This window comes from Leptidea sinapis, chromosome 38 (genome assembly GCF_905404315.1).
Source record: "Leptidea sinapis chromosome 38, ilLepSina1.1, whole genome shotgun sequence".
Classification (NCBI taxonomy): Eukaryota; Metazoa; Arthropoda; class Insecta; order Lepidoptera; family Pieridae; genus Leptidea; species Leptidea sinapis.
The window spans coordinates 8,424,909-8,450,708 of NC_066302.1; the positions used below are offsets into that span (position 1 = coordinate 8,424,909).

The following is a 25,800-nucleotide window of genomic DNA, read 5'->3' on the forward strand; positions in this document are numbered from 1 at the left end:
ACGTTTCGGGCTTCATCAGAGCTGAAGTGTGTTAATCTGCTGGATTATGATTTATGGTCAGTTTTAGAGAGTACGGTTTGCTCTAAACGTCATGGTAATTTGGAGTCCCTATAACAATCCGTACGATTGGCAGTGAAGAATGTTAAGAGTGCGAAATTCTATTGTATGTATTAAACTTACACACTGTAAAAATAATTAATGTTATTTGCAATAGGTTTTTTTTTGTTTGTTGCAGTATTTATGACAAGACTAGTTATATACCTAGTATCGTTAATTTGCTCCTCATCATCCAAATAAGAAACATTTTCGTTAATCGTTTTTTCTCCGTTTTCCTTTGCAAATGCGACTACAACGAAAAAGTCTTTTCATTTCATTCAGTTTTGTATATAGCCCATGACACTTACAAAAATTTCGCTTTCTATTGCTAACAGAATTTTCAAAATCGGTTCAGTAGATCCAGAGATACCCCTAAAACATCACAAAATTTACCTCTTTATAAAATTAGTATGGATAAGTTATAATATTAGTATAGATAAGTGAGTAAAATTTTACCATTGGATGGAGTTTTGAAGAGTTGAATATAAAAATAATTTCAACTGTTTGTCAGACACAGAGAAGCTATAACAACGTGAAATGCGTGCTTATTGTTTGAGTTGAAACTTGCTTTAAAAAGACTGTTCGTTTGTAACACAGTCCAAAACTCCATTAAATAATAAAACATTTTACTTATGATTTCTTTTTAATTGGGCGTTATTTTACGGAAATCCATAACTAGATGATCGTTCCATAGCTTATTTGATATTTAACGGCCTTCACCGATGATACCCTTCACTTCCATCTAGTTTTAGAAAGTGGTTTTAGCGATAACGATTTTACGTGAGCATTTTAAATAGCCCTCTTCTGACTGCAGCCGGCAAACAAAGTGTGGCAAACATAGCTGGCATCTCCTAGAGTAAGATTCCAGCTATGACTCCCACAAGGTAGAAGAAGCAAGCAAAGCAAATTATTTTCCAGAATACCTACGTTTTTGGACACTAGTTTTTTCACCACTCATATTTTCACCATTATCAGACATAAAGGCATAAAAGGCATTTATTTTCTCAAAATTGATTCCTTTAGAATTCTTTTTGATGTCATTTCTAATATACTAGATACTACTACCGCTTCGGAAACAAATCTCTCTGAGAGAGAAGAAGCGGCGCAAGAAACTCTCCCAGCATTCTTTTTTGCGCTCTTTTCAAAAAAAATATACAATATTGTACAGTCATTTATATCGCTATAAAATAATCACAATCTAGTCCCAGACTGTCCGATCATTTAGATATTCAGCTGTGGAGTAATAGGATTTACGACAGATGCATTTTTTATAAAACATTTAAATTTATTTATAGATAATGCCTGAACAGTGGCCGGGACCCTATTATAGAAGTATATACAGTTACCCTTAAAGCTATTATGTATCTTATGAAGCCTACTAGAATTAGTTACAAGCAATCTCTTATTTCTAGTGTTATAATAATGAAAACCACTATTAAGAGCAAAAAGGTGACGATTTTTGTGATCCTATATTAAATATTCATAAATGTACTGACAATAAACAGTCACCATATTTATTTCTTTAAATTTTCCTTTGAGAGACTGTCTATAATCAAGCTGATATATAGCACGGACAGCTCTCTTTTGCAGACCAAACACTATATCAATGTCAGCAGCATGACCCCATAGTAAAATAACTTACGTCATGATGCTGTGAAAATAACTGAAGTACACTAATCTAGCGGTCGCAACATTCGTGTACTCTCTAATCTTTCTAACAGCATATGCCGCAGAACTGAGTCTATCTGCTAGTTGGGCAATATGTGGACCCAACTGAAGCTTTTTATCTAACGTGATACCCAAAATGACCGTAGTGTCCACAAGTTCCAATTTCTGGTCACTTATAAGTACGTTCGTTTGCTGTGTAATGAACCATAAACACTTGGTTTTTTTACTGTTTAAGTGTAGATTATTCGTCTCAAACCACTATACCTTTTACCTTGTCATCAATATCTGCTCTTCGTTTCACTTTAAAAATAAGTGAAGTATCAACAGCAAATAATACAATCTCATGGCTATCATCTATAATTTGTGTAGTATACCTTCCCCCACCAGTGAAGCTGGAAAGCCTTACTCGATTTTTAGACCACACTAACGATATTTTAGACAAAACAGACAAAGTTATAATATTGGGTGACTTCAACTTGGGCTTTGTTGGTTGGTCTCGCAATTCAGATGGTGGTTCATGCAGTGCATCTAATTATAGTTCACCACAGGGTATAGCACTCACTGACTTCATGGCACTAAATAATATTATGCAAATGAACCCCGTCTCAAACGCAGATGGCAGAGGTCTGGATCTTGTTCTAACCAACTGTGTTACCTTAAAAGTTTCTAACTCCTTAAATATTATAAGTAAAATTGACCGAAAGCATCCTCCCTTATTAATTACTGTACCGGAACTAATACCACACTTTCTTAAACCAGCACAAAATCCACGACACAACTTTTTTAAAGCAAACTATGATCTAATCTTAGCTCACCTGAAGGAAATTAATTGGTCACAACAGTTCGATAAGTGCCAAAACGTTAACGAGATGACAACTGTATTTTACCGTATTTTAAATAATACCGTGGAAACATACGTCTTTTTTTTTTTTTGAGAGGAGGAAATACTGTTACGTATTTACGCCCCGGAACGGGGCGTAATATGTCGGACTCGAGTGTCCGCATAAGCGGACGCCCCATACCGACTAAAACCTCCTCTGTGCTGTTAGCAGCCTTGGCTTTCACAGCGAAGTAGGACGTGGGCCGTGGAGGCCGCAAAGACTACGAAACAACAGTCGCGGGGCGTCTCCTAAGGAGACTCGAGCCTCAGACCGGCTGTGTGCTTGTGGGAAGGAGAGAGAATGAAAATGAAAATGAAAATGAAGATGAAATGAAGATGAAAAGATGAGAAGAACACACTCGCCGGCGAGTGTGGTGATGTTTAGTGTAATGTATGTAAGTGTGTGTGTATGAGTTTATGATTGTATGTATGTATGTTTGTATGTGTGTAAGTAGTGTAAATGTTAGTGTGCATGTATGTTTGTGTTTGTGTCTGTTTGTGGTGTGTTTGTGGTTGTGTAAGTGGTGTATGTCAGTCCGTCAGTCAGTCCGTGTGTTAGTGAGTGTAGTGAAACTATTACAGGACGAGGACTAACGTCTCGTCGGGTATCAATACAATGTGTGGTGTATCTAGGGTGCGGGCCGCTGGCCATCGTCAGAGTGACGAGTGCCAGTGGTTTGCGGTGGTTGACCGCGCCTACGCCTGCGAAGGCGGTGTGTGCGTGTCTGTGTCGGTGTTTGTGTGGGTGTCGCGTTCGCGATGGTGATGTCGTCATCCGGGTCTACCGTTACGTGTCTGGGACGTCTTATTGGGTTGAGACTATGGTGAAGGGGGGTGTACCCGCATGCCTTCCTAACCAAGATGTTGGGATGGTTAGGCGCCTTGTCAAAGAAGCGTAGCGAGATCTCTTTAGAGTGTTGAGCTATCGTCGGAAGCTCTAGGTCGCGGTGATGGTCAACGTTTCGGATGAACCACGGGGCTCCGGTTGCCATGCGCGTGAATTTATTTTGAACTACTTGCAAACGACGTAAGAAGCTCGGTCGGGTGTGCGCGAAAACGACGCTTGCGTATGACAGTATGGGCCGTACGATGGTTTTGTACAGCGTCACTTTGTGTTTGAGCGGAAGTTTGCTTCGCCCACACACAAGTGGATAAAGGCGACTGAGGACAAATCGGGCTCTATTGCATACCGTATCAATATGTTTCTTGAAGTTCATATTGCTGTTGAACGTGACTCCTAAGTATTTGTAATCCTTCACCCACGGTATGGGTGTTTCATACAATTTAATGACGTCGGTCGGTCGTTTTTTAGCGCGGATGCTATTCGCGTTACCGAAGAGTACCGCTGCACTCTTGGTGGGGTTCACTTCAATCCGACATTTTCTGAACCAGTTGCCTAGTTCATCGACGGCGGCTTGAAGCACTTTAATGTTCCTGCTCAAGGTTGAGCGGTTCAATAGAGCGGAGCCAAAGTAGAGTGCCGTATCGTCAGCGTACTGAGCGAGCTGGACATTCGGAAACTTGGGAATGTCGCTCGTGAAGAGCGAGAAAAGAGTGGGAGAGAGGACTGAACCCTGTGGCACGCCAGACTTGATGGGTCTGGGTGAGGATAGGGTGCCCTCTACTCGATATCGGAAGGAGCGATCAGTAAGGTAGGCTCGTATGATGCGCACGAGCCTGTCTGGCACTCCCAGTTGATACAGCTTGAATACTAAGCCGTTGTGCCATACCTTGTCGAATGCCTTCGCGACATCGAAAAACACGGCTGCCGTGGTAGCGTGAAGTTGACGCCGTACGAGAATGTACTCGGTGAGTCGGTGAGCCTGCTGGGGACACGAGTGAGCGGTTCTGAATCCGAACTGTATGTCGGGTATCAGGTTGAGCTCCGCGATGTAATGATTAAGACGCGCGAGAATTAATCTTTCGTAAAGTTTCCCGATCGAGTTAATTAAGCTAATAGGCCTATAGCTACTCGGATTAGCTTTAGGTTTATTGGGTTTTCGGATACCGATAACAATGGAATCTTTCCATTGTTCGGGGAACGCGCTATTAGACAATAGAATATTAAAAATGGTAACCAATAAAGTAATAAGAGTCGAGGGTAGGATTTTAAGAACCCTATTGTTTATAGTGTCGGGCCCTGGGGCCTTCTTGGAGTGAAGCTCCTTAATGATTAGCTTCACCTCTTCGTAAGAGGTGGGTTTTATTACATCGCCTGAAGGGCTCAGAGCGGAGCGACGTTCAACTTCACGATCAACTTCGTCAACGTGTGTCGGGTCGGCTGCTGCATTTGGAGAGCACTGACTCTCAAGACTATCGGCGAGGCATTCAGCCTTCTCATCGTCATCGAGCGCCGGCTGCAGTCCCGGTCTGTCCAAAGGAGGCATGACAGTGGGCGGCTCCTGTTTGAACGCGCGAGGCAGCTTCCAGAAAGCCACATGTGATGGCTTAAGGTTACCGAGCAAGCGGTCCCAACGTTCGCCGCGGAGTTCCGCGATACGTTCCCGTACCACCCGCTGTAGGTAGCGGAGGTGGCGCCTATTCTCGACCGACGGATACCTGTCGTAAAGTCTAGTGGCTCTGTGCTTCTGTGTGAGTAAGTTCCTGACCTCTGGAGGCAGGTTTAGGCGATGCGGTTGCATCGTCGGAACCTGCCTGGAGCAGGCCTTGATCCTATTCTGTATGTGTGACGTCACATGAGAGATAGCACTGTGAGCCGTGTCGACCGAGTCGATGACGTCCGGTATAAGGTCAAGGTCGTCGGACTTGATAGACTCGAGATCCTTTTCCAGCCGTTGCCAGTCGATCACTGTTTTCGTCGGTGGTTGAAAGTTGACCGGTGGGCCTAGATTTAGGACGACGGGCCGGTGGTCTGACTCTAATTCGTGAAAAACCTCGATTGACCTTACATTGAGCGTTACGTTCTTAAGTAACGCAATGTCTAGAATGTCGGGTCGGTGCGCGACGTTATCCGGATAATATGTTGGTTCGTCGGGTGCTATTACTGAAAAGTTCAGCGTGTCTGTCAGCGAATCTAATAAGATTCCGTTTCTATTTGTGGCTCTGCTGTTCCAGCTGGAGTGTTTGGCGTTAAGATCGCCACCCCCTATGACTGCAGCCCCGTGGCCGAGTAATGCTTCTATATCTGTGTATAATACTTTTTTGTTGGGCGGAAGATAAGCTGAAATAACAGTGATCGGCTGGTGATTCGCCATACTGACCCGGATGGCAGAGGCCTCGATGTTAGTGAGGACCGGAGGATCTATAGGTATACAGTGTAGAGACATTTTAAAATAAATGAGAGTGCCGCCCATACGGGTGGTGCGATCATTCCTGACTAAGTTATAATTAGCGATACGCGGATCGCGTATACGTGGTTTTAGAAATGTCTCTTGCACTAAGAATAGGTCTAATTGATGTTCGTGAGCGAACTCCTTCACCAAGTCTAGTTGAGGCTTAAGGCCTTGGGCGTTAAAATACGCTATACGGAGCGTATGTGGTTTAACCCGTCCGCTTACGTAATTAGGCATCGCGAATGTTTTTATACTTTCGCCCTATATCGGTGAGGGCACGGAATATTTTGCGTTTTGATTTGCGAGGAGCGACGGCGGGTCGTCCCGGACAGCATCGAGCCTGCTGGCCAGGGCTGTGATTTCATCAATGTCGAACAGCTCTGACAGTTCGAACATGAAGGCAAAGGTGCTGCCGCCTTTGTTACCTGTTGCCGCGGACGCGGGCGCCGGTGGCCGGAGGGGCGCGGGGGGAAACATACGTCCCTGTTTCGAAGCCAAAAAAAAGCAGGTTCCCTCCATGGCTTAGTAAGTCTTTGATAAGAATAATCTTGCAAAAAGAAAGTAAGAGAAAAAAGTATATGAAATACAAAAACCCACGCGATAGGTTGGAGTATGAATTACTCCGTGAGCGTAGTAAAAAAATAATAGACGCATGCCTACAAAATTATAAAAAACGAATCGAGGGTAATATTATCAGGAATCCTAAATATTTCTGGAACTATATTAAGGATAGACGAGGTGGTCAAACTACTATACCTGCCGAAATGACCCTTGATGAGGTAACTGCTAACACTGGTACAACAATTGCAGAATTATTTGCTAAAAATTTTTCATCAGTGTTTAGTAACGTAGTATTACCTGATAGTCTAGAGTCCGCAGCGCATGGTCTGCCATTTTTGAATGTAATAAAATTCAGTGAACGTGAAATTAAACGTGTTATTAAAAATCTAGATTGTTTCAAAGGTGCCGGCCCAGATGAGATCCCTCCCGTATTTGTAAAGCGCTGCGGCCCTACTCTTGCTCTGCCACTGTCACTCCTTTTCAACAAGTCTTTACATGACGGGGTATTTCCTGAATTGTGGAAAAAAGCTAAGATCGTTCCAGTGTACAAAAAAGGTGACAATAAAGACGTCAAAAACTACCGTCCTATATCCATACTTTCCTGTATACCTAAACTGTTTGAATCCCTTGTTTGCCCAATTGTCACGCGTCACTTGGAAAGCCTGATATCAGATTGTCAACATGGGTTTCGAAAAGGACGTTCTGTCACAACAAACTTGGTGTCGTTTATGTCCCATCTCAGTAATAAAATAGATAGTCGTCAGCAAGTAGACTGTGTGTACATGGATTTTTCGAACGCTTTCGATAAGGTGTGTTACTCGCTTCTTGTAGATAAATTGAGAGGGTCTGGTGTGGGCGGGACCTTGCTAGAGTGGTTTAAGTCATACCTAGCAAAAAGACTTCAGTTTGTGGTGCTAAACGGTCACATATCACATGAGTATGTTGCGTGTTCACCTGGGCCCTGTTCTCTTCTCGGTGTTTATAAATGATATTACCTCTTCTATACATCACTGTAAATACTCACTTTTTGCCGATGACTTAAAAATATTTAAAACTGTTAGTTCGAATAATGATGTGGAGCTCATCCAAGCTGATCTTGATGCAATAAATATGTGGTGTAAATTAAATGGTATGGTTATTAACACAAAGAAATCTTATCACATTAAGTACACAAAGAAAAAAATACAATTTCCATCATCGTATAATTTACAGTCCGATAAGTTACAAGAGGTAACTGAGATTCGAGATTTGGGCGTGACAATGGACTCACAATTGAATTTCAAAGTACACATGGACACGACAGTAAAACAAGCAGCCAGGATGTTAGGTTTCCTTAAAAGAAACACAAAAGGATTTGTTTCTCCTCAAACCAAAATAATTCTTTATAACTCACTGGTTCGCAGCAAATTAGAATTTGCATCAGTTGTGTGGAGTCCCCTATACGCAGCACCTTCTCAACGTTTAGAGCGACTACAAAGTTTCTTTACTAGATACTTGGCATATCATAGTTCCGGCATCTTTCATAAGGCCACCTACGACCAGCGGCTGAAACACTTTAAAATGTTGTCACTCTGCAATCGCCGCATAATACTGGATCTAACATTCCTCAAAAAGCTGTTATCAGGACAGACAGCGTGCAGTGAATTGTTGGATAAAATAAATTTCAAAATCCCGCACAGATATCCACGAAATCCGATTACTAACATACTTGTGGAACCAGTAAGTAGGACAAATGCCCTTAACAATTCTCCATTATCAAGGATGTGTTCGGAGTACAATCGATTTTCCGCGTCCATAAAAGATTTTGATATTTTTCATGACACAGTGACAATTCTGAAAAAAGAACTAACCGCACATTTCTGTCTGTAAATAATAATAATATGTTAGTTGATATTCATACAAACTATTTCTTCGTTATATTGTATCTATTATTGTTAGTAATCTGCTTAAAATCCTTGTTAAATTTGTAGGTCGAACTGTATTTTGTATTTAAATTAATGTCTTGCAATGAGAGTGGTGTATGCACCAGTAACTGGCATTCATACCAGATTATAAACCTATAAGACCATAATTATTTTTAATGTTTTGTATGTAATGCTGTTGGTGTGTCAATAAATAAATAAATAAATCTACCACAAATGGTGGATCGTTAATATATATAAGAAACAAGGAAGGACCGAGAATAGAACCCTGCGGAACACCTATTCCAACTGGTTAACCCGGTGACCGTTTGCCATTTACATCAACTATCTGAACTCTTTCGCTTAAATAGGATTTTAACAGATTAAGGGCTCTATTTTTTACTCCATAATGCTTTAGTTTTAGGAGTAAAGTTTCATGGTGGACGCCCTCAAATGCTTTGGACAAATCACAAAAAATGCCCAATGCATCCTGTGACTCTTCCCAGGTCTCAAAGATGTGCTCAATGAGTCTAGTACCTGCACTAATTGTTGATAAGCCCCTAGTGAAACCAAATTGATTTTTGTTCAATAATTTACAAAAATGCATTTGTAGCTGCTGCAGCAAAAGTTTTTCAAAAATTTTTCTAAAAACAGACAGCACTGAAATTAGCAGGGTCAAAAGAACTGCCCGATTTAAACAAAGGTATAATTTTGCTGTATTTCATGAGGTCACGGCACACACCCTCATCTATGCATTCGTTAAATATTATTGCTAATTCAAGTGCTATAATGTCAAGTATGTATTTTAAAATATTAGTCAAATGGGCCCATAAGTCTTTTTCTATTTTTTAGGTTAATTAATTTCAAGATTTTTATTATATCGCTACCTGTAACATACTTAAATTTCAAATCAGTGGAATATACTGGTACGTGTAATTTAAGCATATAATGTGCTGCTTTTGGTGAAGAGTTATGGTCTTTGGTCATGATAATCGGGATTTCGGAGAAGTATTTGGGACAAATTCATTTGCAATTTCTATTTCTGAATTTATAGCGCGATTATTAAACAGATAGAGGTGTTACGGCAATTCGATCTACCAGTTTCATTGTTAATTACACTCCAAGTCGCTTTTACTTTATTATTACTGTTTTTAATTTTATCTGCAATGAAACGTGTTTTCGCTGCATATCCTTTATTGAAACTTACTGTTATGTTATAACCTTAATAAGTAATCAAGAATCAAACTGAAAAGTTTTACTTATATAAATTTTTTTTTATGATAGTCTATATTTTTTAAAGTATGCTTGCGTTGATGCGCGAGGCCCCTGCAAGAGCGACGCCCGGGCGATTGCTCTATTAGCCACCCCCTAAGGCTGCCACTGGCTATTATAGCAACCGCCGTGAGGTTGGAGTGTATGGTAACTCTCTCTCTCTCTGGGGTGGTCTCTTGTGTCTGAGGCTCGTTGTCAGCATTAAGGTTGCATCTGCTGTAGGTGGTGTGTTTCACCGGTTTCTGTCCAGCGCGTCTCTCAAAACCGTAGTCGGTCCATCTTTTTGGAAAACGACCGCGCGATTTTTGTCATCGGTATTTCCAACCACAATATTTTTTTTCAAACTTTTGTCGCCTGTGCGAATTGTGTGGATGAAAGAATATGCGGTCTGCAAATGGTGGACAAGCGAGTATTTATTCGGAGCTGGTTAAGGTTCGATGCATTGGAGCGTTTAGTCGTCCAAAGTATTCTTAACATTCGCCTCTATCACCACATCTTCAATGCATAAATCGGCCTTTCTCGGCCCGTCTCAAGATCGGCTTCAGGTATAATGAATAAATTTATGTATACATAAATATACCTACTTTTATATAGGAATTTTTATTGGATAAATAATAAACCAGATTTTGATCAAATCAAGAAAGAATCTTGACTTCGTAAAGTTAAAATGCAAAACACAAGTAAAATATTCAAATTTTATAAGGTTTACGAGACAGTCTTGTGCAGACTGTCAACATCTCCTGAATATGCCATGTGTAGATGTAAAATACGCGTCAAAATTGTTAAACACAACACATGAACATATGAAATGGGGAAATTATTCCGACTATACCATACCATACCATGGTGGCGCAAATAACGGCAGAAACACGTCTAACAGAATCGAGAAACAGTGAAGGACGCAGGCAAAAAAACAGTTCTGGGGACATCACTCTTGCCCGCAACGACATTATACTTTACAGGGGCAGAAATTAAACCCCAGAGAACATAAAGTTGCATTATAACCGGCCACTAAAGCATCATTTTACCACATGTGTGATAAACAGCTTTTCATGAAGAGGATTTGGAGGAAAGAGCTTGGTCGGTCAACTGGCACAGATATTCAAATTTCCAGTATCGCTACCGGAAGCCTAAAAAGGCTGCTAGCATTCTTGGATGTCCTGGGCTAGTTAGAGCAATAAGGTAAATTGACAATGGCCCCAACAAGAGGCTTAAGGTCAGGCTCAATGTATTAAGGTCGTCTACAGATGAATATATTTAACGAAACATGACAACAGACTAAAGCGTACCCAAAGATTATAGCTGATTATCGCCAATATATAATACAGGCGCGTTGGATCTTAAATGAGTAGTGCTTATGTACTATCAAATATGTAATACCTACCTTTTTACCCGATTGATACATGATTTTGGAGCATCCGCATCATCCAGTGAAATTTCGATGTGAATCGTAGGTAACTTGTAACTTAATCGTAGCATTTCTATAAATAAATTTTTAGTTAAATTTTATATAATATGTTATAATTTATTTTTAATTAAATATTATTTCGGAGTGCCGAGGTAAAACGGGCTCGTTACTTTTAATTCAATGATGTACACTATATTATTTGATCTGTGGTATCGATAAATATGTCTGATAACATCGACTGTAAACGTCACTAAAATGGATGTCAAACACAAAGAGAATTTAAACACTACGTTCAGTCTAACACATAACAGGGGTTTTCCTAGTAATCAACTTTATTAAAAAATTATTTTAATATTCAAGATTTATTGTATTTTGGTTTGAGCTGATAATCGCATTGCCAATACTCTAAATAATCAAGTCAAACCTGTGGGTACGCGGATGAAGTTGCTGATACCCTATCACCTAAGAATAAGAGACTAGCAGGCTTATTCTTTTTAAACCCTCTCTCAAGACTCATGATCCACATTGTGTCCTATATGTTTATTGTATTATGTAAAAATGTATAAATAGAAAATTTCTTAGAACAGCACAAACAATAGGGTTATTGTTTATAAACTTTAGCAAAACGGGTTTGTTTTTAAACATTCTTACGAAATTATGTAAAATACCAGATCAGTTATTTTCATCCTCGCAGCAATTTGTTTAGCTGGAAATATTTATTTTGCAAACATTCCTAAATAGAGATATTCCATCACGTTTTAATAACATCAACAATTGCAATATTTATTATACTACTCTGAATACTATTTACAAAATAATCTAGAAGTTAAGTTTAGATAAAGCGGACAGCTTTTTTGTAATGTAAGGTACTTTATATCATATACATAATCTAATTCCTTGTGGAACGACTATTGCCTAAGTATATATAATAGTAATTTATAATAATAATACAAACATACGTTTGCAACGCTTCGGATATTGAGGGACTTAGCAGCAATGGTGTGTAAATGGCAGCACTATGTATTCGTTTTGTACAGTAACAGGTCTTGTCTTGGTGTCTTCATAATTTGTAAATCCTTATCCAAACCAGAAATAATCAAACTTTACTTCATCGAAACTGCTTAGAAAAGGATTTCATCCTCTAACGGCCGTTTCCAATATAATATCTACAGATAGAGATAAATTACTACCTTCTACTGTCAGTAATTAGCTGTCAATAATCTGAAGCTGTCCCAATATACCCGATAAATCATTCTTATCGCCTTATATTGGGACGCGTGAATTGCAATGTCCATACAAACTTCTATCGCTGGTAAGCTATACGTCGTCCCATTCACAGGCAGCGTGTACGGATAAGGTGAGTTGCCGTCGATACGTTTATTGGGACAGAAAAATCAACGATAGCTACGATTTTTATCTGAAGTAACAGATAGACTGAATATTGGGAACGGCCGTAAAGCTTAAATGCGAGTAGGAGCTGGGGATGCGGCATCCACCACCACCGCGATGGGTTCTGAGCATCTCTGTCGAAATACAAGTATTACTTGTATTTCGAACAGTAGCGTTACACAGCGGTCTTACGTCTGGGCGGAGCGCTAGGGTTACTACATACAAAAAGATATGAAAACGACGTGGACTGCGCGGCGCATCTAATTTTACTCGGACAGCCACCAGTCTCGGCCGCGTACGGCGTAGCACTCAATAGTTTTGTCTCCTCAAGATTGCCTAGCGGCCGTGTAAATCGTGTGTATGTATGAGTGCGTCATTTCGAATGTGTAGTATGAAGTTAAAGAACTGTTCAATAACCGTATTGTCTCTGTTGACTGCAAGAGCAAGCAAGCACTTTGATCGATCTTAACTGCAGTGATTGATTTCCGGCACGTCCTATATTCGCTCAGAGGGCATTATAGTGAGGGTTATGTTCGGAGTTTCCTTGTGAGATCGAATCAGAAATGAGGAGATCCATAGGAGAACTAAAGTCATCGACATAGCCCAAATTATTACGAAACCGAAGTGGCAGTGGGCAGGGCACATAGTTCGACAAACAGATGGCCGTTGGGGCAGTGAAGTCCTCGAATGGTGACCACGTACCGGAAGACGCAGTGTTGGTAGGCCCCCCACAAGATGGACCGACGATCTGGTCAAGATAGCCGGAATACGTTGGATGAGGGCAGCGCATGACCGATCGTGGTGGAAATCTTTGGGGAGGCCTTTGTCCAGCAGTGGACGTCTTACGGCTGATGATGATGATGAAGATATCCTGTATATCGAGGTGAAGCACCAAGCTTCAAGTCGTCTTTGATGATTCGAGAAAGAGCCCTGCGGGAATCTTCATTCTTGCGCGCGGCTGACCCGATTACTTCTGTCTTCGACAGAGCATGTGATATATTATGTATCTATTGATTTATATAACGCAATGACGTTCTGTACATATATATGGACATATTATCATTCGCCGTCTGATAGCGGAACGACAAAAGTTTGCAAAATATAATGTAAGTACACTTTTCTTTTCCATACGGCCGGTTCCTTACGGTTTATCTCCGGTTGTGGCCTACTTGAAAAATCGTAACTATTGTTGACTTTTCTGTCCCAATAAACTTATCGATGGTAACTCAACTTATCCGTTCACGCTGTCTGTCAATGGGAGGACGTATAGGTTACCAGCGATAGAAGTTTGTATGAAAATTGCAATACACGCGTCCCAATATAAGGCGATAAGAATGACTTATCGGGTATATTGGGACAGCTAATTACTGACAGTAAGTTGAAGATTAAATTTACTAATATGATGTAAAAAATATATAAAATCTCTTTTCTAGAATGGTACCCTCTACGAGATCGCTTCAAATCGTCCACAATGGCATCCGCCAGCGGGTTTTTGTATCGATATGATGATGGACAACAGCTCACCGGGCTTGCGTCTCGTGGCTGGAGTCTGCTACCCTGAAGTAAGCGCTGAGATTGACAGCCCGTTGTTGTATACAGCATATGCTATAGGTAAGCCGATTACAATACATATAGTATTTATTCCAAATTAAACGTTTAGGCAATGTGAATGCCAATAGTCTACACTTACAACGAGAAGCAGCATGCACTATCGACGATCAAACGAGATATTATTCTGCATCTTCTAGTTTTACCGTAAACATCTATCTAGAGAGTGTTAGGGGGAAATCTTCGGGTAGAATACTGGCAGTCGAGGCGTTGATCATTTTGACATTTGATTATTATTATTTGTAGATAGAGTGACAATAGTAATACACATAATTTGTATACAGTTTATAATGACAATATTACACTACACGGTAGAACTTTATCTTACTTATTCCTTTCTAACTGTAGTAGTATTCCGAAGAATAAATTTCACTTTTGTTATTAATAAAAGAACAAAATTTATTTTATATTTTATTATATTATAACAGGAAAACTTACTTACAGCTAATAAAGAGTACCTAGTAATATATCCTATCCCATAGTGCAACAGAGCCTTAAGCTCTCACGCTGCGGTAGAGCCTAACGCAGCACTTCTCTTATCAGCGGAACCTTCCGGGCGACTTGTTATTGTAACAGTAGTTGGTAAGATAGTTTTAAGTTACATTCTGCATTTATATTTTAGTTATTAAGATCAGTCTTGCATCAAACTCTGTAAACTCTTATTTCCATTCTAAAATATTAATTTTAATTTCTATTTTTAAAAACCCAATCGCTCGCTCCCGAAATCTAACTGGCGCAGCCGGTAGGATTGCTGGTTGTTGTCTTCGCGAAAGTTACGCGTGTGAAAACTGTGAAAAGTGGAAAGCTCATGTAGAATAGTGTTTCGCGAGTGGTAACTATACATAGAGATGTTGTTACTTAACATCAGTACGGCGCTCTATCAAGGCAATCCTCGAACCAAATAAATTAGTTTAGATATCGCATAAAATAACGCAAGTGAGCAGAGATGGTGCTAGTTTATAAGGCGGTTGGACAGTGAGTACCCTTCTACTTCCTTCCCCATTTCCCCTACACATTTTTGTTAATAGAATTTTAACTCGTGTGTGTTCTTGTTTAAGATTAAAGTGAATAGCATCTTTACTTTATTAAGTTAGTAACGTTCTACATTTTCTTATAAGTTTTTCATATGATTGGTATTTAAACTTGGAATTTTATATTATTTTTAGACTGAAATTTTAATTTTTTAATTACATTATTAATAATTAACTTTCACGTGCTTTTATATTTTATTGTAATATAAATAAAATAAAAAATGAGTCAAGGTCGTACTACGGCGGAGGCGGCAGCAGCTGTGCCTGTTTGCTCCCCCTCGCTGTCGCCGTCTCAGGCGGAGACAGCAATACCCCGGGACGTGCTAAATTTAATTCCTGATTATAGCGGTGAAACTAATTTACTAATCTTATTCTTACGAAAGTGCAAATATGTTATCGAACGATATCAAGGAACCGTAGAGCGGAATGAATTTTTAATGCAAATATATTACGAGTAAATAAATTACGAGTAAATTAAAAGGAAAAGCGGCAGCCCTTATAAGTGAAAGAGGCGACTTTGATACTTATAATGAATTAGAATCCTTATTGATTCAACATTTCGGAGATCCCAGGAGTGAGGAGTGCGTGGCGATAAAATTGGAAACCTTAAAAATTAAACAAAATGAGTCCTATTTAGAATTTTGCAGTCGCATACAGGATATTCGTGCGATATTAATGTCGAAAGTTAATCAGAATAGTTCCGCGACATTAAGAGAAGCTAAACATGTTATTTATAATAATACTTCACTAAATGTTTTCATGTACAATTTACCAGAACATATGGTACGGCTTGTTCGAATTAAAAACCCAGTTTCATTGGAGGAGGTGCTAAAATATGTCCTTGAAGAGGTTAATTTTCAGGAACAATATAATTTACGCAGTAAGATGTTGCAACACCGTTCGCAAAGTACGTTATTGCCATCACGCGATATTTTAACACAGCCTCCATTGCAATACAATAATAATTTCAGGCCTCTCGCAAATCAACCTCAATTTAAATTCGGCATGCCTTAATCAAAACTTTGTGCGCCCAAATATTATTCCAAATCAGCAGAATGGTTTCCGACCTCAGTTGAATCAATTTGGATACAGGCCTCCGGTTCAATTCGGGTATAGACACCCCCAACAACCTCAACAATTTGGTTTTAGACCCCAGGCAGGACAGTTTGGTTACAGACACCCTCAACAACCTCAACAATTTGGCTTTAGACCCCAGGTAGGACAGTTTGGTTACAGACACCCTCAACCTTCAGGATACCAGCCACAAAATGCTGTTTTGAACGATCGCGACGTGACCATGAGAACTGCCCCAGCACCGGCAAAGCCACAACAAGGATTCCCTGTAAACGAGCTTTATTTAAATGATGAGCAACAATATTATAATCCATACAATGCTTACAATGATAATATTTTTTATAAGATGACGACCGACTATGACTACGATTACGATTATACGAATATGTATTCTAGCGATGGTTGTGCAGATCAGTGCCCCGACGCAAAATACAGCGAAAAAGTAGATGTTTGTGTCTACTCCTAGCGATATGGATAACGACGAATCAGGCCCTTTCCAACCAGCACCCCCCAAACCAGGCCCTTCAATATGTATTCTAGCGATGGTTGTGCAGATCAGTGCCCCGACGCAAAATACAGCGAAAAAGTAGATGTTTGTGTCTACTCCTAGCGATATGGATAACGACGAATCAGGCCCTTTCCAACCAGCACCCCCCAAACCAGGCCCTTCAATATGTATTCTAGCGATGGTTGTGCAGATCAGTGCTCCGACGCAAAATACAGCGAAAAAGTAGATGTTCCACAATCTACTGAAAATAAAGAGGATTCAAACGATGTGCAAAATTTTCAAATAAGTTCAATCCAAATACCAGAGATGATAGAGCTTATTTATGACGCTAACTTGAGACATCCTTATATATATGTCCCTGATATAAATGGTAAATTTATGCTAGACACAGGAAGCACAAGGTCTTTCATAAGCCCCAAAAAAGCGGAAGCATATTTCGCTGATGCAAAACAATATGAACCATTTACAGTCACAAGTACACATGCTTCTAGTGTTCACCATGAAGTGGCTAATATTCCTCTTTTTTCAATTTTTAACGATAGTGGCTATCATAAATTTTATATATACAATGTTGACTATAGGTATGACGGACTGATTGGAATGGACCTTTTGTCTCGACTTAGCGCTGACATATGTTTGAAGGATAAGACACTAAATACTAACAGCGCAAACATTCCCATAGTTTACAATACTGACCATGAACTTCTATTAGTTCCACGTACGGAACATCGAGTGAGACTTCCTGTTAATTAAAAAGATGGCCTTGCAATTTAAGATTACAAGCAGTTTCGAGATGGGGTCCGAATGCCAACTGTAATACTTAAATGCGAAAACTATTTTGCACCCACTGTCATACAGAACAAAACTGACCCTCAAATGAAGTTGACCATTACAGCCCCTTTTAAGGTTACTGAATTCTATAACGACGAGTGTTTCGTAAATACTACAACTAACTTGACAGACGTTGAGATTGACTCAATTTTGACAGATAACTTATCAAAATTACGAATAGAACATTTAAACCACGAGGAACGTGACACCCTACAAAAATTGTGTATAGAATACAAAGACATATTTTATTGTGAAGAGTTGTCCTTGACCTTTATAAATCAGGTACAACATCATATTAGAACTACAAACGAAGACCCAATTTATATTAAGAAATATAGACAACCACCAGCACAAGCTGAGGAAATCAAACGTCAGGTCGAAAAGCTTCTCAAGGACAACGTAATTCAGGAATCATATTCGCCATGGAGTGCCCCTGTTCATTTGGTTCCCAAAAAGGCAGATGCTTCCGGTAAAGTGAAATATAGAATGGTAACAGACTTATCACCATTCGAAGTTGTATTTGGTCACACTGAATTAAATTCCACATTCGACTATGACTTTAACAAAGCCTACAGACAACAATTAATTAAAGACCATAAGAAAAGAACTCAAACAGCTTTCAGAAAAACGAAAAACCCAAAAAGAAAAAATTAATAACAAGCGAGGTGGCGAATCTGGACCATCGTTAGTTGATGAACAAACTGATGGACAAACTATTTTTGCTAAAGCCGTTAGCAAAAGACAAGCTAAAGATAAACCTAGGTTCCAAAAAGCTGTCGTAACTGCTCAGATAGATCGCAATGTTGTTGCAATAAAACTAAAAGATAGAATTACAAAAGTTCCAATTAAAAATATAAAACGTCCTTCACAATTGGTGTCTACTCCTAGCGATATGGATAACGACGAATCAGGCCCTTTCCAACCAGTACCCCCCAAACCAGGCCCTTCAAGCAGTAAAGATTAATCAAAACCCTGGTATTCTACCAGTGAAGTTAGGTCGAGAGTATATACAGCACGATAAATGGTCAATAGTTAAAATAATCAACCTTACAGGCATTTGTACCGATCTTTCTTTCAATGTCCAAAAATATTCTGAATTTAGTAAAAAGTTACACCCGAATAAATCATATGCAGATGAGTTCATGAGCCTTAAAACACAGGTAGAATATATTCAAAATGAGACTCTAGAAAATTACGAGAATTAGTCCCTTCCAAAAGATACAAACGTGGGTTAATAAATCCCTTACGCTCTATAATCAAAGTTATTACCGGAAACCTTCATCACGAAGATGCAGTTAGGTACGACGACATAATTAGTAATATTCAAACCAGCGAACAAGCAATCTCTAACAAATTTACTGTGATATCTGAAATGTTGGATCACTTTCTGAACTCTACCAAGACAATTGATGAAAGCACTAAGAAAATGAATGCACGCATAAAACTAATTGAAAATCTTGTAAAAGATCTTACAGGCAAGGACAATCATTTCATCTATATGACTCTTGTATCTGTAGTCCAGATACAAGAGTATCAGTTAATAGTAAACTTTAGAACCATCTATCTAAAACTTAGTGAAATAGAAACAGCCTTAGCATTCAGTAAAGTGTCTGTTTTACACAAGTCTGTCATTAATTCTGCTGAATTATTAGAACTGTTGAAACATATTAGCAAATATGATAACTTGATATATTCTGTAAATGAATAAAATTTAATAAATATAGAGTAATCATTGTCTGTAAAATCTTACTTTAAGCATAACGAAATAACGTTTATTACTGAAGTTCCACTTATTGATAATGTTACTTATAATTATTATAAATTGTACTCCCCCCCTATGTCCAACGATTCCAATATCCACACCTTTATTGTTATGCCTGAATTTCCATACATATTAGTAGAAGGTGTTCGATACCGCCCGATACAACAACCGTACTAGGAGATCACAGCTAAAGAATACCTCTGCTCTGAAAATAAACTCGTTCAATATGCAGAGCAAACCTGTATCGAGCAACTCATGAAGTACCACCATAACCTATCACGCTGTTCATCACGCCAGGTAGAGTCTGAAAACCTGAAAATCGAAAGAATCGCCCCAAATAGTTGGATAGTATACTCCAAATATTACAAACTCATATCTCAAACTTGTGACAATGAAGATTCAATGCAGCGTATACGGGGAACATACATTATAACCATAGGAGAACAATGCGATGTCTCCATAGACTCTATCCAAACACAAAACCGGCGTTCTTACTCTCTACAAACGAGTTATATGCCTATACCCATTATTAACTTACCTGATTTACGGGTACAAATCTCAAATGTCGCAGATATGGAACCTGTAGACTTAAAAGGCATCAGATTGGATGATATTCAACATTTGAACTATGTACTGAAGAAAAGTGTAACCAGTGTAAAAAGTGAATCAAAAAGTGTCGCTATTTACTCGTTGTACGTGATCGTCAGCTTATTTTCACTAATTTTCATTATGTATAAGTATTCCTCTGTAATAAAAACGAAGCTTTGTAGGAAGCAGGATTGTCATTCGAAAGAAACTGAAAACAATCCGGCACATCAGGAGGAAAATAGAGTCAATCAAAGGCCCTTATTATAAATGGATTAACTCTATTATTCTCAATAATTATAGTATATTTGGTATGTAACATTTCGTTAAAAGAACTTTCCGAAGTTCTCGAAAAGCTGCATTTCCGGTAACTTCGGTCCAAGGGGGGAGGAGTTATATATCCTATCCCATAGTGCAACAGAGCCTTAAGCTCTCACGCTGCGGTAGAGCCTAACGCAGCACTTCTCTTATCAGCCGAACCTTCCGGGCGACTTGTTATTGTAACAGTAGTTGGTAAGATAGTTTTAAGTTACATTCTGCATTTATATTTTAGTTATTAAGATCAGTCTTGCATCAAACTCTGTAAGCTCGGGTCTAATTGTAATTAATAATAAATTTAAATTCATTAATTTTAATTTCTATTTTTAAAAACCCAATCGCTCGTACCCCAAATCTAACTGCCTACTCAGACATATTAAATAATAATAATAATATTGAAACACTTTTTACACAAATTGTCTTGCCCCAAATTAGGCATATATAGCCTGTGATATGGGTTGCAAGACAACGATATAGTTAATACAATATACTTACTTAAACATACATAAATACATATAAACATACATGACTAGGAAACAAACAACCATATTCATCATATAAATGCTTGCATCTACGGGGATTCGAACCCGGGACCTCTAGCTTAGTACGTAGAATCGCTGAACTCGGCTATCTTATCTAATCTATATATACAAAAATGATTTGCTGTTCGTAAGTCTCGCTAAAACTCGAGAATGGCTGGACCGATTTGGCTAATTTTGGTCTTGAATTATTTGTGGAAGTCCAGGGAAGGTTTAAATGGTGAATAAATAGGAAAATGCTGCTAAATTAAATAAAAACAACAAATTTGTTTTTCCTTTGATGTGTCCATAGATAATTTCTATGAGAGAATTTATTGACGCACGGTTTGACAGTTCTGCTGTGAAACAATTTCATTACGACAGCAGGGTGCATATTTCACGAAGTAATTTTTGATGTTATGATATATTATGGACAAATTCATATAAAACATTATCTTATTTATTATATACAGAACAAGGTCGGGTCAGCTAGTAGAAAATAAAAGCATAGCTTCAACATCATATTAAATTAACATCTAAGGCCTATTATAATGTGAAAGATTATTTGAATGATAAAGATAGTTGGAATTAATGTTCTAAATTTTGTTAATGTAAAAAAAAAAAACAAATATATATATATAGATAACTGATACTTACTTGAAACTTTCTGATAGAATGAGTGGTATTGCGATTGCGAGGTGTGTTAAAAAGCACTATAAAAGATCATTTATTAGCACCATAACTGAGAACTCTTTTTAGAAAACTTTTTAAAGAATTCAAACAAAAAACCATAAGTACTAATTTGACATGTTTACATTGCGTCTGTAATACAGATATTTTTGGTTGTCATAAGTTACTACCCAACGTTGTAATGAAATAGAACTCTTCAAATTATGTAATTGGATTAAAATAATGTTCATTTCAATCGTTCACCATTCGTTCACGAATATTGTCTATTATTCCGAACTTCGTCGATGTGTCCGAAAATAAAATAGAGTAGGGTCACAAAACGAAGCTTCGTTTAAATTTCGTTCGTTTACGAAGTTTCGATTCGGACAAAGAGAGTAGACCCCCTGAGAAGAACGGGCGCAACAAACTCAGCGGGCATCTTTTTTATATAAAAATATGGTTACAATGTAAAATCCGACAATAAAATAGCCTGTGGGCGGGCGGTCGCTCAATTCCCAAAAAGTCATTTATGTTATAACATGTTTTACCACAGAAAAAATTCTTATGAATTTCGTAAAACATTTGTTTGGAACATTATCTGCGATCATGTTGTAAGAGCATATAACCCACAAAAGAGCGGTTTTGAAGGAGCTTTCTTCTACGTACTACAAAGCTGTGGAATGAGCTTCCTTGTGCGATGTTTCCGGGACGATACGACATAATAAACTAAAATAATAAAACTAAAATAGCCTTTATTGCTGCTTTTCCTTACAATTAGTATATACATGCCTACTTACTAAACACTTAATTGATTTAATCTATTCTATTATTTGAACTATCGGCAACTGGATGTTTGTGTAGGACAGCTTGTCTGACGACAAAGGCATCCTCTAAAGATTTCCAACGATATGACATGGGTACCTTCAAAAAAAACGCGTACACCGTCCTTAAAGGCCGGCAACGCTCTTGTGATTCCTCTGGTGTTGCAAGAGAATGTGGGCGGCGGTGATCACTTAACACCAGGTGACCCGTACGCTCGTTTGTCCTCCTATTCCATGATAAAAAACTTTCAAAAAAAACAAATCTTATAACTATATTTACATTACAATGACTTCATAAAATTAAAACTATAATTACGTGGAAGCGTACCAAGAATACTGGCAGCATTTCCGTTGACCGAAGTAGCTGCCAGCGCTTGGGTTGCCAGTAGCCCCAATGAGGCGAGAGCTTGCTGCAGTCGAAGAAGCAGCTCCAGCACCAATTGACGTAATTTGGACATGAGAAGGAGCCAGAGTGCCGACGCAAGTCGTGTCCCACACCAGCGCCCTTCCTTGTGCCCAAGCCACCAGCGTCATTCCTTCAGGAATGCCTTTCCATCGCGGCGGGTAGTTACCATTTGGCTCTAAAATAGCTGGTATATTAAGAACGGCAAATGCCCTGTCAATTTTTATAGCTTGTACTTTTATCGTGTAAGTACATTTATTCGTATTAGTAATCCATAACACCAACTACAGACTACTTTGTTAAATGAACTATTGGTCAAGGTCGCTGGCATTTAGTGCCTTAAAATGGAATACGCAACTTTTGACTAGGAAGTCATTTAAGGATGCAATGAAAACAAAAACGCCATAATAATAATTATTATTACTAAACGGTATTATTGTCCACTTCTTCCATGCTTTGGGAAGAAAGAGAAAAGCTACTTAAATTATAAATAAATATTTACCTATCCATTAATAACGCATTTACCTAATAATGTAAAAATATGTAAATATTTGCTTGGCAACTTAATTCTGATCGTTTGCTATATTCTGTAGGTGAATGAATCATCTAACAATGTTTACATTGTAACTAAGTTAATGTTAAGTGCCTTACAAATATTGGGTGCTAACAACTAACAAGTCAGCGTGAGTAATAAAATTTTATGAGCAATTTCCATGAACGGCTATTAAGGGAAACTTCATGTTCGTTTGTGTAAGTCCAACCTTGTTTGAACTTGAGCAACTAATTAAAAACGGTTTTTGAGTATATTTATGGCCCTACGAAACCATTAACTAGTAATTGAAATGCGAAAGTGATTTATTTACGCTTTCATGCCTTAACTACTTACTTACCTAGTCGATCATCATGAAATTTAACACATGTTAACAGGGGCACAGAAGCGGTTGTAGAGTATATTTTATACCGATATGTTTAAGAGTTCCCAAGGAGCGCGAGACGAATTTAAAAAGTGACGGCTAAATAAAGTGTAATGGGTCCTAGATTTCGACTTTCAATAAATTATTTAAAAATTCTATTTCGAATAAAAAAAATTGAATTTGAGTGGTGCAGCTTACTGTTAGAATATAATCTATTCGCTTGGTCATAAAGATTGTTCAAATTCGACTACCTTAGAATTAGATTAGAATAACATCTCTTCAGCATTATGTTATCCGATGGTTTTAGCATAGATTTAAATTATTTATCTACCTATGCTTTAAATCCTCTATTGAAGATTCTGTGATAGTTAGCTTATTGCCAACATTAAAGCACCCAATGTCGTAATAACCATTACATCATCCAAACGAGTGTTGTAATGTTGTACTGAATTGTCATAACAACACTCCTTTGTTTTTTTTCCTACCTTCATGCGCAAAGAGTTTCAACAAACACACAAGCCACATACTTATTGCTCGATGCGTGGTATCTGTATGAATTTCAAAAAAAGAACAATTTCGTTTACCTGCGATCCACACTACCAGAACGTCGCGCGCCGTATTAAAAAGTAGGTTATTCCAATCCCCGCCATATTTCTTGAAAAAATGAGCGATACAAGTATTGACAGCCCACTGCCGGATATTTTAAACGCTGTAAAAGAACATTTAATTCAAATGAATTTTAATAATTGCGCTACTAAATGCAAATAACTACTGAAAATAAATAATTCTTTCATTATTACTTAGTTTATTTGTATACAATCAGTAAGGGATGATATTAGGTTACTAGTTACTACTAGGACTGGCTGTTTTAATGTTAGCAGTAAGCTAACTGTTTCAGAATCTTTTAGAGGATTCATATTCTAGGTGTAGATAAAGTCTTGTATGCAACTGTTGATAATTAGGTATTAAAACACTCATGTGATACTATTATCACACTCGGCTTCGCCTCGTTTGATAAACCCACATTCGTATTTTAATACCCCTTATTACACATCTTTTGAATAAATAACTATCAAAATGATGGGATGTATTTTGCACCAACTTTTTAGCACAACAATGTAATATTTAAAAAGACTAACAAAATGAAATAAGGCCAGGTTTTAGGTGTTTGGTGCATGAGTCGTGAAAAATCTGTCTAAATTATGTCTCAAATCATTAATTCTGAAATCCTATAGAAACGGAAAATCTTAATCATTTGGTGTATTAGTAAAAGTCTGTGGTGCGGTTCTAAAGGAACTTTTTGACATATACGAGCCATATACGGTAGGTATTTGGTATTCCTTGGTATGTGTCAGTATATTTGGAACAAAATTTTCTTCAGATCGCTTCGGGATATAAGCATTTAAAACTCATAACAAAGCGTGTATAATTTTTATGATACCAGTTGCAACTGTAAGACCAGCAAGCATTTTTTCTCTTATATCTAATATGAGTATCTGTAAGTGTGATTATTTAATCGCCAGTAAAAATATTGCATTTTTATAAAAACCGCAAGACAAGGCCAATTGTTATCTCAGCTCGTGTACAAAAATTCTCACGAGCAATGTTTACACCAAGCTAACATTATTCCACATTATTTAAAACAAGGCCAAACAACGAGTTTCCGTAATTATTTGCTGAAATATTTATTGTAGATGTATTAAGGGGTCATCCGTGAGATAGTTAAATGCACAGAGTAGGGATAGATATTTATTGTAATAATAATATATAGTTAACATCAAATGAGATAATAATATGATCTTTGTCCTTTGAGCAAACTCGGATATTGAGGGTTTTATTGTCGCTGTCTTTGATATCTACAGATACATAAAATTTCTTGTTACTAACTAATTCAACAACACAGAGCCTAGGCCGCTAGGGCTAGTAACTGGAAATTTTGCAAAAAGGTTCCTTAGCGAAATTTTATTAAATATTAGAGTTAGCTAACAGACAAGTGGCTTACCTAATGGAAAGTAAATAAACCAACTTTGAGATGGGAGTAAAAAAACTTGAAATGTTTCACAAAGGTTCCCTAACAGTTGGCTAACGGGTAAGTGGTCTACCTGATGGAAAGTAAATATACCAGCTTTGAGATGGGGGTTTGATCTTGAAATATTGCACATAGTTCCTTAGCAAGGAGGGCAAGATATGCGTTGCCGGCTTTGCAGATGGGGAGTACGCTTTGGAGTTGAAGGCCCTTAAGTCTAATCGTTATTAGTATAATAGGTAATACTTATATAATATATTGGTT

At 38.2% G+C, this 25,800-nt stretch overlaps 1 protein-coding gene across 1 annotated transcript in view; it reads left to right on the top strand.

The window, feature by feature from the left end:
• LOC126975985 (G-protein coupled receptor Mth2-like) overlaps positions 1–25,800 on the top strand; it is a 58,305-nt gene that overhangs the window by 6,849 nt on the left and 25,656 nt on the right. The window contains exon 2 of the mRNA XM_050824121.1: positions 13,902–14,079. Within this exon, the coding sequence (XP_050680078.1) occupies positions 13,902–14,079 (178 nt within the window). The remainder of the gene's footprint in view (positions 1–13,901; positions 14,080–25,800) is intronic.